The sequence below is a fragment of the Echinops telfairi genome, unplaced genomic scaffold, assembly GCF_000313985.2.
Source record: "Echinops telfairi isolate 266 unplaced genomic scaffold, ASM31398v2 ScPeMD7_7468;HRSCAF=8506_0, whole genome shotgun sequence".
Taxonomy (NCBI): domain Eukaryota; kingdom Metazoa; phylum Chordata; class Mammalia; order Afrosoricida; family Tenrecidae; genus Echinops; species Echinops telfairi.
This window is the reverse complement of record NW_022111369.1, coordinates 30,234,967-30,246,875: the sequence shown is the minus strand read 5'-3', so window position 1 is coordinate 30,246,875 and position 11,909 is coordinate 30,234,967. Positions and strand designations below refer to the sequence as shown.

The 11,909-nt window shown below is 45.6% G+C and overlaps 1 protein-coding gene across 1 annotated transcript in view; it reads left to right on the top strand.

The window, feature by feature from the left end:
• Positions 1 to 11,909, top strand: part of PKD2 (polycystin 2, transient receptor potential cation channel) — a 74,581-nt gene that overhangs the window by 5,864 nt on the left and 56,808 nt on the right. Inside the window, exons 2-3 of the mRNA XM_045284334.1 lie at positions 6 to 327; positions 11,449 to 11,562. Of these exons, the coding sequence (XP_045140269.1) occupies positions 6 to 327; positions 11,449 to 11,562 (436 nt within the window). The remainder of the gene's footprint in view (positions 1 to 5; positions 328 to 11,448; positions 11,563 to 11,909) is intronic.

Here is an 11,909-nt window from a genome sequence, read left to right as displayed (position 1 = left end):
TCGAGGCCGAGGAGGACGAGGAGGAGGACGAGGAGGAGGTGGAAGGGGAAGAAGGGGGCATGGTGGTGGAGATGGACGTGGAGTGGCGCCCGGGCGGCCGGAGGTCGGTGGCCTCCTCGGCTGTGAGCTCCGCGGGCGCCGCGGGCCGGGCGTTGGGAGGCTACCACGGCGCGGGCCACCCGAGCGGGCGGCGGCGCCGAAGAGAGGACCCGGGCGCGCCGTGCTCCAGCCCAGACGGCGGCGGGGACCCGCTGCACCGCCACCTCCCCGGGGACGGGCAGCCGCCCCGCGTGGCCTGGGCCCGGAGGCTGGCCCGCGGGCTGCGAGGTAAGAGCGGCTGATGCTCCGGGCAGCTTGGCGGGGCATCCTGGCCTCTCGTGGAAGAAACTTCCCCACTTCCTCTCGGTTTCCGGTACCCAGTGCGGATTTCCACTGCGCCCTTGTTGGTACCAAAGCTTGGAATATCCCATCCTTTTAAGCTATGTCAACGTATTTCCTGAGTGCTTTGGCTTCCCTTCTGGAAATAAGTGGAAACCGAATTCAAGTGAAAGGGATTTCTTTTCCCTCTGGCCACTGGAGGGTGGGGGTGGGATAGGGGTTGCGGGGAGAGTAATATTACTTCTAGTATAATGAAGACCACTTTGTCAATCTTCCAAATCAAACCGAAATTTATGTACTAGCTCCGTGGTCTTACACTGGTGTCTATGGGCCATTGCCCGCTCATCGCCGAAAAGGGTTAACCACACAGTTTCCCAGGTTGTGGGAGGCGTGTTGTTTGTTCTCCTGTTGATGTAAGTGTTGTGGAGAGCTCTGCTGGAGTCGCTATGAATCGAATAAAATACTGCCCATGAAAACAGTTATTTGGTGGCCATTTCTAACTCTAGGCATCTTTTCCTAAAATAATTGCCAATAAAAGGTTATGGGGGGAGGAAGTCTGCCTTTAAATAACTAAGTCAATGTTCCTTGAAATTCCTCCAAACTGGTGAAGTCACCAGATACTAGCTGATAAATGTGTCAGAAATTCAGGGCACCCAACTCTCCAACAGGCAGGAGAGGAATTTAAACTTTCTCGCCAATGCCTATTTCGAAGACACACATTTTCCGAGAGCAGATGGGCTCTGTTTGCAATGTTTCGTCAGCGGCATCCTTGGAAAAGTTGCATTTGCTCTTACGGTCCAATTTTTTTTTCTTCTCAATCTCCGCTTTTAGGAGTTTCCACTCAGGTTCTTTTGTAGTTTTCCCTTCCTTTTCCATCAGTTTTGCCACCCATGTACACAAAGGTATCCAGGTGTTGCTATAGTAACCTCCTGAAGACCAGGTCAGGTCCAGACACTAAAAGCAATTCTAGCCCTCACTGACGATGTGGCCTTGAGCAGGTTTCTTCACCTACCTGAGCCAACAGTAAGACCCAAGAGCTATTAAAAATGTCCACTTATTTAAAGAGAGAGAGAGAAGACCGACATCACTTCTATTCACATTGCCCTGGCAAAAATCTTGTATCACATGACCAAGCGTAACTGGGAGGGAAGCTAGAAAATGTGCCACAGCTTTGTGGCCAAGAGGGGAGAAGCAGACTTGTAGCTAGCAAATCTCTGCTGTATTCCTGCTCATGCTCAAATGGAATAGCAGGTCTACCCTTAGTTTTGGTAAAATAATTGGGCCTTGACATTCACGCTGGCATGAAGTTGGCATGCATGCAGTTTTTATTTGAGTAACAGCAATTGACTTGATATCCACTAGTACCTAGCAGAGTGGAAATTCCCGAGAAATTCTTGCTAACTGCATGGGCAGCCTCCAATACAGACACACCATCTTATTTTGGCATACTCTAAATAATTAACTGGCATACCCTCCACCTGATTGTTAAATTGAATACAAATAATATATGACTGAACACCAATTGTGTGCCAAGCATCATGCTAGCTGTATACATAAGCTCCTTTCATCCGACCACAAACATGTGATTGGAACTCTTACCACACACATTTTATTGAAGAGGGAAATAAGGCTTCTAGGGGTTAAAGTGACTTGTCCAAGGTCACAAGTATTAAGCAACAGAAATGGAATTTAAATCCAGGCATTTTTTTTACCTAAACAGATGCACTATGCTGTAAACCCAGAGTGCCCAACTCTTTAGCTAGCAATGCTTCACCTTTTCTTAGCTCTTTAAACATTTATTCATTGGGACATTCAGGACAAATTATACCTACATGATCTGTGTCCCCGAAGCTCCAGTTGATATAGGGAGTGAGAGAGCCCACCTTAATTTTACCTTAATTTTTAAATGTGAACATCACTCCATCTCTTTTCCCTCTCCTGCTTTAATTGCCACTCTATTTTAGACAAACGAGATTTTAAAATTTTCGTTACTGCGTGGAATTTTGTGAGGAGGCGTAGCTACCTTCTGAGTTTTGTGGTCACATCGTGACCGTGTTAGAATTCCTGCTGCCAACCAATATTTGCCGAGTCTCCTTTGCGCTAGCTACTGGGGACACCAAACCAGTTTCTGTCAAGTTGATTCTGACTTAAGGACGACCTCCTGTGTGTCAGTGTTGTTGTGCTCCATTGGTCATTGCTCTGCCAGACCTTTCTTCCGAAGAACCTCTGGTTGGAGTCTAACTTCCAACCTTTGGGTTAATAGTAGATAATATTAACCATCTCTACCACCCAAGGATGCCCTTCAGGATACAGAGATGAGTCCTGGTGGCACTCTTGGGTCAGCATTGAACCACAAGGTTGGTGATTCAAATTCACCCGCCACTCTTCAGGAGAAAGAGGAGGCTATCTGCTTCCATGTTGACTTACAATCTCAGGAACCCTGTGCAAGATTTTCATGAGGCAGAACAACTTGTTTGCAGTGGATTTTTTTTTTTTTTGCAGGGGGAGTGTTTTAGGGCCTTCAAAAATTCCATTCTCTCTTCATTCCATTTTCCATGATCTTTTTGAAGGCCCTTCAAAGTATCTACTCACACGATGCTCGGAGTGAAACATGTTTAATCACTGCAATGCCTGGTCCCAGGGACATAGGGTGCTCAAGCAGGAGTGAGGAGTGGGGAGTCTGAGAAAACATCAAGGAGGCAGTGAACCGTGTTGGAAGATTGATGGATGTGAGTCAGAGAGCGCTCCAGCAGAAGCAAGTGCATGTAGCTGCACGATGGGCTGGCCACTTTTTTTTTTTCTGTAGGGAGTTGGAGTCCGAGGGTACTTCTAGCAGGAGACTCGTGATTGTTTACCAATCTGAAGATAAGTCTAGTTAAAGAACGGAGAAGGAAAGGTGAGATGTGGCTACTAATGATTGCCAGGAGACTAGGAGGTTTATAGTGTAGAACTGGGGTGATCAGCCTGGGACCAAGAGAGTATGCACTGGAATGGAAGGAAGTCAGGGTAGAGAGGGAGAGATCATCAGAATTGTGGAACCAATTGGATATGAGGGATAAGGGGAGGGCCTAACCTAAAATGAACCTCGGATTTCAGACAAGGTACCACTAATACAAACAGGAGGAAGAGGTTCGCAGGAGGGTGGTGAGTGGGGTTGTGTGAAGAATTTCTTTCTTGGCATTATGTGAGCTCTCTGGAATAGGCCGCTGGAATGGATTGTGAGTTGAGTATCTGCACCTCGGGAGAGGTGATGGAGACTTTGAGATTTAGGGGTCAATATTGTCTAAGGTAGCAACTGTTTTCCACAGGAAATGAACCAATACTAGTAAAAGTTACTTCTCCCACACTTTCCACGGCTGTTCTTGCAATTTGGATGCATATTGGTATTTGTTCTATGAGACACCGCTCATATGTATCTTAGCACAAAAAGAGCATTCTTCAATGATTTAAACGCACTGAGAATTTGGTCAGGCCACTATGCCGAACTGAAATGCCCCGTGGATCTGGGTCTTTTCCCCCTTCTAAAGTCTGGACTGGCTGGGCTCTAGAAGTGTGGCGTTTTATAGATTTAGATGTGTCACTGAAGCTATAGATTGACTTCTTTCAAGCACCCTATGTGTTTTACACTATTTCTAAGCCCCAGAACAATATGAGGAAATGGAGGCATGTGACATCAGCTAAGAGCTTACAGCTAATATGTGGCAGATCCCTCATTTAAATACACAACTAATACTAAAACCCCACATTGCCCTGGGTCATGATCAACTCGGTATTTAGTGTATTTCTAATGGGATAGAGTTACTGCATGGCCACAGATCCAGATGTCTCAGAACTTTCAGACCTAAGCCTTAGGCTGTGGAAAGAGGCCACCATTGTATCTTTTGACCCCCATTTCTTCTATAAAAGAAGGAAGTAGAGGGAAGAATTTTAGTTAGTCTTGCTCAGATTCTACAGTCATGTCTTCATCAGTGTATTAATCAATTGTATGAGCCATCTTTTGAGTCCCACAGAAGGAGTGTCACTGGCAGACATGTTTTTTCCTTAAGCATAGCGAGATGTCTTCAGCCCCCACTGACCTGCTGTGGATGGAGGTACTTGAACTGAAGTATTGATAGCGGAAATGCTGTGATATCTGGGATTTGCTCCAAAGTCAATGGGAAAGAACAGAGGAGGGCTTAGATCAATCAAGATGAGATGAACTGGGAGAGAGGTGCATTGGGAGTTCATTGTACAGCTTGCTCTATTTTTTTGTATCCATGTGCTATTTTTAGAATAAACATTTGGATAAAATAGTTAGAAAATGCCAACTTTTTCATGAAAGTCAGTTATTTCTGTTTAGGGCATCTTTAGTTTCGGATTATCCATATGAGAGTTCTCCTATAAGAAGTAACATTGGACAGAGAAGCACACCATATGGATGATGTCATCCCACTTGGGGTGCTGGTGTTTCGCTAACCATCATAAAGACCAGCCACCACTGAGCGGGTTTCAACTCATGGCAACTACATGTGTGTCAGAGTAAAAGTGCTCAATAGCGTTTTCAGGAGCTGAATGTTTAGCAGTAGATTGCCAGGCATTTCTTCCAAGGCATCTCTGGGTACAGCCCAAGCACCAGTATTTTAGTTACCATGTCATCCATTTGCACCACCTAGGGATTCGACAGGAGAAAGATGAGGCTTTCTACTCCCATAAAGAGTTACAGTCTTGGAAACCCACAAGAGCAGATCTTCCTTAGGAGTTGGAATCGACTATGGCAGTGAGTTGAGGGCCTCCGGAAATCAGCTACGCCCACTGGCTCTTGTGTTTTATTGATCTTGCCAAGGTATTCCGCTGTGTATCATAACAAACTATGGTTCTCCCTGAGAAGGATGGGAATTCCAGAACACATAATCGTGCCCTTTGGGAACTTGTGCATGAATCAAGAAGCAGTTGTGCAAATAGAACAAGGGACTGCATGGTTTTAAATCAGGAAAAGTCTGTGTCAGGATTGTATTTTCTCACCATACTTAGTCAATCTGCTGAGTAAATCATCAGAGAAGCTGGCTTATATGAAGAAGAATATGGCATTAGGATTGGAGGAAGGCTTATTAACAATCTATGATATACAGATGACACAACTTTTCATGTTGAAAGTGAGGGGGTCTTGAAACACTTGCTGTTGAAGATCAAGGATTTCAGCCCTCAGTATGGATTATAACTCAATGTAAAGAAGACCAAAATCCTCACAACTGGACTGATAGTTAACATGATAATGGAGAAAAAATTGAAGTTGTCAAGGATTTTGTCTTGCTTGGATCCACAATCAAAGCTTGTGGAAACAGCAGTCAAGAGATCAAAGGATACATTGCCTTGCGCAAATCTGCTGCAAAAGACTTCTTTAAAGAGTTAAAGGCTAGGATGTTGCGTTGAGGACTAAGGTGTGCCTGGCCCAAGCCATAGTATTTTCAGTTACTTCATCTGCATGGTAAAGTTGGACATTGAATAAGGAAGATCAAAGATTTGATGCATTTGTATGCATTGTATTGCTGGTGATGTATATTACAGCAGTTCTCAACCTGTGGGTTGAGACCCCTTTTGGGGTCAAATGACCTTTTCACAGGTGTCGCCTTTCCCAGGCGTCATATGTGTTTTCCCATGGTCTTAGGAACCGAGCTCCTCTATCCATCTCCAGCATGTCCGCCCACATGTGTACCCGGTATGAAGACTGTTACCCATGCTACATCATGCTTCAAGACAAAATTTCATTCATTTGTAATTAGAAATAAATATTTCACAACATATAATTACATACTGATTTTGTGATTAATCATTTTGCTTTAATTATGTTCAGTTTGTAACAATGAAAATACATCCTGCATATCAGATATTTAATGACGATTCATAACAGCAGCAAAATTAGAGTTAAGAAGTAACAACGAAAATAATTTTGTGGTTGGGGGTCACCACAACATGAAGAACTGTATTAAAGGGTCACGGCATTAGGAAGGTTGAGAACCACTGAAATATTGGAAGTACCATGGACTGATAGAAGGACAAATTTATCTTGGAAGAAGTACCTTGGAGGCAAGGTTTGAGAAACGTAGTATCATGTACTTCGGGCATGTTGTAGGAGAGACCAGTCCCTGGCGAAGGACAATACGCTTGATGAAGTAGAGAGGCAGCAAAAGAGAAGAAGACCCTCAACAAGATGGATTGACACAGTGGCTGCATCAGTAGGCTCAGGTAGCGGAACAGTGGTGAGGTGGCTTGTTTCCTTCTGGGCGCATCAGGTCGCTATGGGTCAGAACTGACTCCTTGGCATCAAACAAGAACTGCCAGGGAGGGAGTCCATGCTAGGAGCAGACAGCTTCATCTTTCTCCCATGGATGGGGAGTTTGAACTGCTGACTTTGCACCTGGCGATCCAATGCCTAATCCACACTGTGCCCTGGCTCCTGGAGGTTATCTACGTAGCCTCTCAAGGAAGAAAGGTGGAGACAGCACTTGCGCTGAAGGTGAATGCGAGAGTGCTCCTACCACAAATGGAACAGTGGAGTGTTAGAAAGAAAGGAGTTGATTTTGAAGACTGCTGATCCGGCCTTAACCTTTTTTGGTTTTTAAATAGACTTTATTGTATTTCTCCCCTTTTCTTCGTGGAGTCTACACATACAAAGAAAAACGTACTGGATGTATTTGCACAGCTCACTGCATCCAAACAATGGCAGTGAGCCACCCCTGTCTCTTCCCTTCAGTACTCCCTCCCCTGCCCCTCTCCTGGGCTCTTCAAAGTCTTTCCTTCGGGGGAACACCATGTTTCTTGTTTGTTCATTTTCCCCTGTAAGAATCCAAACCCCCTGTCATCGAGTTGATGCCCGCTCAGAGAGACCCTAGCGGACAAGGTGGAACTGCCCCCCTGGGAGTTTCCCAGACTCAGTCTTGGTGGCAGTGGAAAGTCCTCTCTCCCCAGGAGCAGCGGGTGACCTTGGGTTTAACAACCCAACTGGGAACCACCACCTCACCAGGGCTCCGCTGACAATCGTGTCATGAAATAAGCATTTTCATGAGATTCACTAGCTCTGCTGAGCATGTCTTCCAACGTGGTCCATGTCGTCAGGTGTTTGACAGCCTCCTTTAGAGCTGCATAATATTCCAATAATAGACTTTTTAAGAGCAGTGTGAATGGATTGAAAAGTTGGGTGCAAAGGATGGAAAGTTGACGTATAATTCCTCTTCTTCCTGCATACTCTTTCTGCGATCAACATCTTGTATTTGTGTGGTGTGTCGTCTTTATATGGATGAACTGATACCGGCGCATTATCCGTCACAAAAGTCCATCGTTTACATGAGGTTCACTCTGTGGTTTGTACATGCTTAGCCATTTTTACCGGAGCAGCCACACTAGGCATGGGACGTGGTTGGCTCCAAGATAGGGATTTTTCCTATTTGCACATGCAGTCTCTCCCCGTGGTCCCTGTGCCCAGAGAAAGACGCTACACACACCCTCAAGAGGAAAATTAGATTTAAAAATGTTAAGCAGCGTGCATTTGAGGAAGGAATAGAGTCCTATAGAAACTGGAAATATGCAACAGTGCAGTACACAAACATACACATCTATGGGGTCGCTTTCCCTTGGAAATGGTTCCTTCCAGGCCAGAATAAAATGGCCAGGGTTGGCTTGAAGAAAGGTGATGAAGGTTTTCTTTTTGTTTTTTTAGTGTTTCTACTTGTAAGTCAAGCAGTGCCGTTGGAGAATGTGAAGAACCGGGACTATTCTGCACGCGTGGCTGTGTATACAGTGAAATCTCTGCTTCGCGGGAGGTAGAGCAGCCCCCTTGCCTGGTGGTGAGAGACCAGCGGTCTCTACTTTTGTGTAGATTTGAGACCTGGCCTCCAAAAGAAATAGACCCAAATCAATGGTGTGGTTGGGTCCGGGGCTACTGAGCCTAATCTTTGGCTGCCTCTGTGTTATTCTGAGCTGTAATTTTCCATGTCATCTAAATTTGTAATAATTCTTTAATATGATAGAATTTCAACGAACAAACATTCTGCTTGCTGCATTTCTTCTGAATGAGTAATTCCCTGACAACGACCAGAACTTGGCAGCAGCATCCACGGTCATAAGTTATGCTCCGCTTTCAGTGTGGTGAGACGTATCCTGCGTAACACGGTGTCTTTGACTTCAGATGCTGATTTTCCTAAAGGAAATTTGGGGATGGAGAAGAAAAGGAAATGAAATACTCCAATGTAGGGAGTTGGACTAATACATTATTATAAAACGTTAAAAATATCTCCGCACCAGGGATGAGATCATTCCTTCGAAGCCAAAGATCATGTGCTGTTTCCCCTCGTTCATCTCGGTGCTGCTGGCACGGGGAGTTAAGCAGCTGCAGGCGTTCAATTTCGTGCACGAGTTAAGGTCTGTGAAATAAAAGCGTGGGCAAAGCGCAGGTGCCAGCTTGGGTTTCCTTTACAGACCACCTCCCTGACCGCTTTCACTATGGCTTTTCTTCTTCTTTTTGTGGAACATGTGCAGGCCCTTCCAAGTAGCCAGCAACGTGACTGAGCTCCCTCGCTGTTCATTAACCGGGCTTTGGACGGCCTCCAGGCTGGTCTGCTGCCTGAGCGCCACCGCTGCCAGCCAGCTCACGGGTGGTCATGGCAGCCTCGCTTAGCCAGCCCAGCCCTTTTTCCATCTGCCGCCGTGGACCAGGGCCGCAGAGGCCCCTCTTTCTCCAGAGCGAGGGCTAGGGAGTCGGGGAGAGGTGGGATGAGTCCGTTCTCTTCATTTAAAGAGTATATGTTCATTGCCTTTTGAAAAATTAGCTTTGCGGGGAGGGAGGGGGAAAAACAAGCTGACACCAGGGGCTCAAGTGGAAAGCGGGTGGCGTAAGAATGATGAAGTCAACATATGTACTAAAGTGCTGGACACAGATGACATATGTACACATTGTGATGAGTTGTATGAGCCCCTAATAAAATGATTATTTTTTTAAAAAAAGAAAAGAAAAATTAGCTTTGCTAAGCGGGCAACCAGCCACCATCTTATTCTTGGCAGGATCGAGGCAGGTACAGAGCAAAGCTTTTATGCTAGTGGTGTCATGGGGAACGCGTTGGGGTGCTAAAGCGCAGGGTCAGCCGTTCAAAACCACTGGCCACTGCACAAGAGGGAGAAGGCCGAAGCTTTTCAGCCCCTTGAAGCATTTCAGTCTCGGAACCCGCAGGCGCTGCTCTGCCCTGTCCAACAGGGACGCTGCGAGTCAGAACTGACTCCATGACAATGAGTTGGATTTTGCTTTTTATGAACCTGCTTATTGCAAGCAAGTCCCAGCCAGCACTTCTTCTCCACAATGTAATGTTTGCAAGCAAGTCACAACAAGGGCTGAAGGAGAGTTACGGCTGAACCATCCCCCAAGGGCCCTGGTGGCACTGTCGGGCCAGCAGCTGCTAGGCCTGCCGTTCTAAACCCACCTGCCACTCCAAGCAGAAAGATGGAGCGATCTGCACCTGACTTACACCCTCAGGACTCTATGCATGGTTGTCGTGAGTCTGCATGGGTTCAGTGCCAGTGAGGTGGGTCATGTTATGCACCATTGTTTAATCTCCTTTTATAGGCTACTGCCATTTCCTGTTCTCTTTAGACATTTTTGTTCATGGTTGGTGCTAATGGGGCTGGAAGCTTGGGAAATGGCTTCATTTTGGTGGCACAGTGGTCTCAAATTGGGCAAAACCAGCAGCCGTTCCACCAGAGGAAGACCAGGCTTTCTCTCGGGTTAAAGGTTACCATCTGAGAAACTCACAGGGCCAGTTAGTACTACTTCGACCTACAGGGTCGCTGGGAGTCCTCTTTTTTTGCCTTGTGTTTAGCAGATTTTAGGACAGTCGAGCTGATGCGTTCTGCAATAAGAGGAGAAACTCTGGTTGCTGTCAAGTAAATGCCTGCTCGTGGTGTGAAAGCAGAATGATACTCCATAGGGTTTTCCACAGCTGACTTTTCAGACCTTTCCTCTGAGGTCCTACTGGGATTCTCATGGTTGGCAGTTCTAAACCACCAGCACCTCCTTGGGTGAAAGACTGGCCTTTCTACTCCTGTCAAGAGAGGGGGTCACGGCGCGTCAGCATTGACTGGATGGCAGTGAGTTTGATTGGGGAGTGGAATGAAAGGAGCCCTGGCGGCACAGTTGGCTCCTCATGCTGAAATCGTTTCTCAGCTATATTTAGAGTGTGCCAAACAAAATATAAGGTGGCCTGGTGGGTTATGCACTGGGCTGCAAGGACAGCAGTTCAAAACCACCAGCCACTCCCCAGGACACATATGAGGTTTTCTACTCCTATAAAAAGCTAGTCTTGGAAACCCATAGGGGTAGTTCTACTCTGTTCCATCAGGTTTCTCTGAGTCAGAATTGCCTCGATGGTAATGAGTTTTCTTTTTTGAGAAACAAAATATACGAAGGAGCACCCCCCACCCCTCCAAAACGGAATTTTTTCCCCCAGTGTTATGTATTTAAATTTTTTTACAAAACAACCTATCACCTTCAAAGTACTCTGCATTACATTTAATACATTTGACAAATCTGCAATTCCTTTCTTGGAAACATTTTTCAAACTCCTCTGGATGGCTGACAGAACCTCCCCCCTTTTTTCTTCACCTCTTCTACATTTTTAAATCATTGTTCTCTCATGTTCCTATTCATTCTTGGAAACAAAAAGAAGTTGCATGGAGCGAGGTCAGGTGAGTAAGGTGTGTGGGGCAAGAGAGGCATGCTGTTTTTTTGCCAAAAGCTGGTGCACTCAGGTGGCTGCATGAGCAGGTGCATTGTCATGGTGGCAAATCCAGTCCCCCGTCTGCCACAAAACATGCTTTTTTTGTCACACCCTGTTACTCAATCTTTTCAGAACCAAATAGAAAGCTTGATTAACAGTCTGACCCAGTGAGCGGACTCCAAGTGCACTATCCTTCTCACATCCAAAACACAAGTGAGCATCGATTTTTGGGGGTCCCCCCTCATATATAGTTAAAAGTCATAGTTATCCCTTTTGACATTTATGAGATTTTTTTAAAAAAATGAATGTTTCTTCTTCCATTATTCTAAAGGTCTCTGGGGAACAAGACTCATGGAAGAAAGCAACACTAACCGAGAGAAGTACCTTAGAAGTGTTTTACGGGAACTGGTCACATACCTCCTTTTTCTCATCGTCTTGTGTATCTGTAAGTAAAATATTTCCTTCCTCTAGTGAAAATGTTTTGAGCTGTCAAAACTATATTGAAACGGAGGTGTGCATTCACCAAAAGGTCTACTCAAGTCTTCTCAACTCTGTTTTCAGTTCCACCTTGTAACCTGAGAAAGTTCTCTAAAATCGGGTAAACAGTAATTAATATTCACCGTTACATAACAGGTTGATCCACTGTGTCTTGTGATGTGGGGTTAAGGGGAAGAGGGAACCCCACAAAACATCACAGTTTCGGTAGGCGCAATTGTACAGCGATAATAAGTAGAGATTATAGTAAAGTCATAGAGAGCATGAGAGTTAAAGGATGGAGTCAAGTAATGGAGT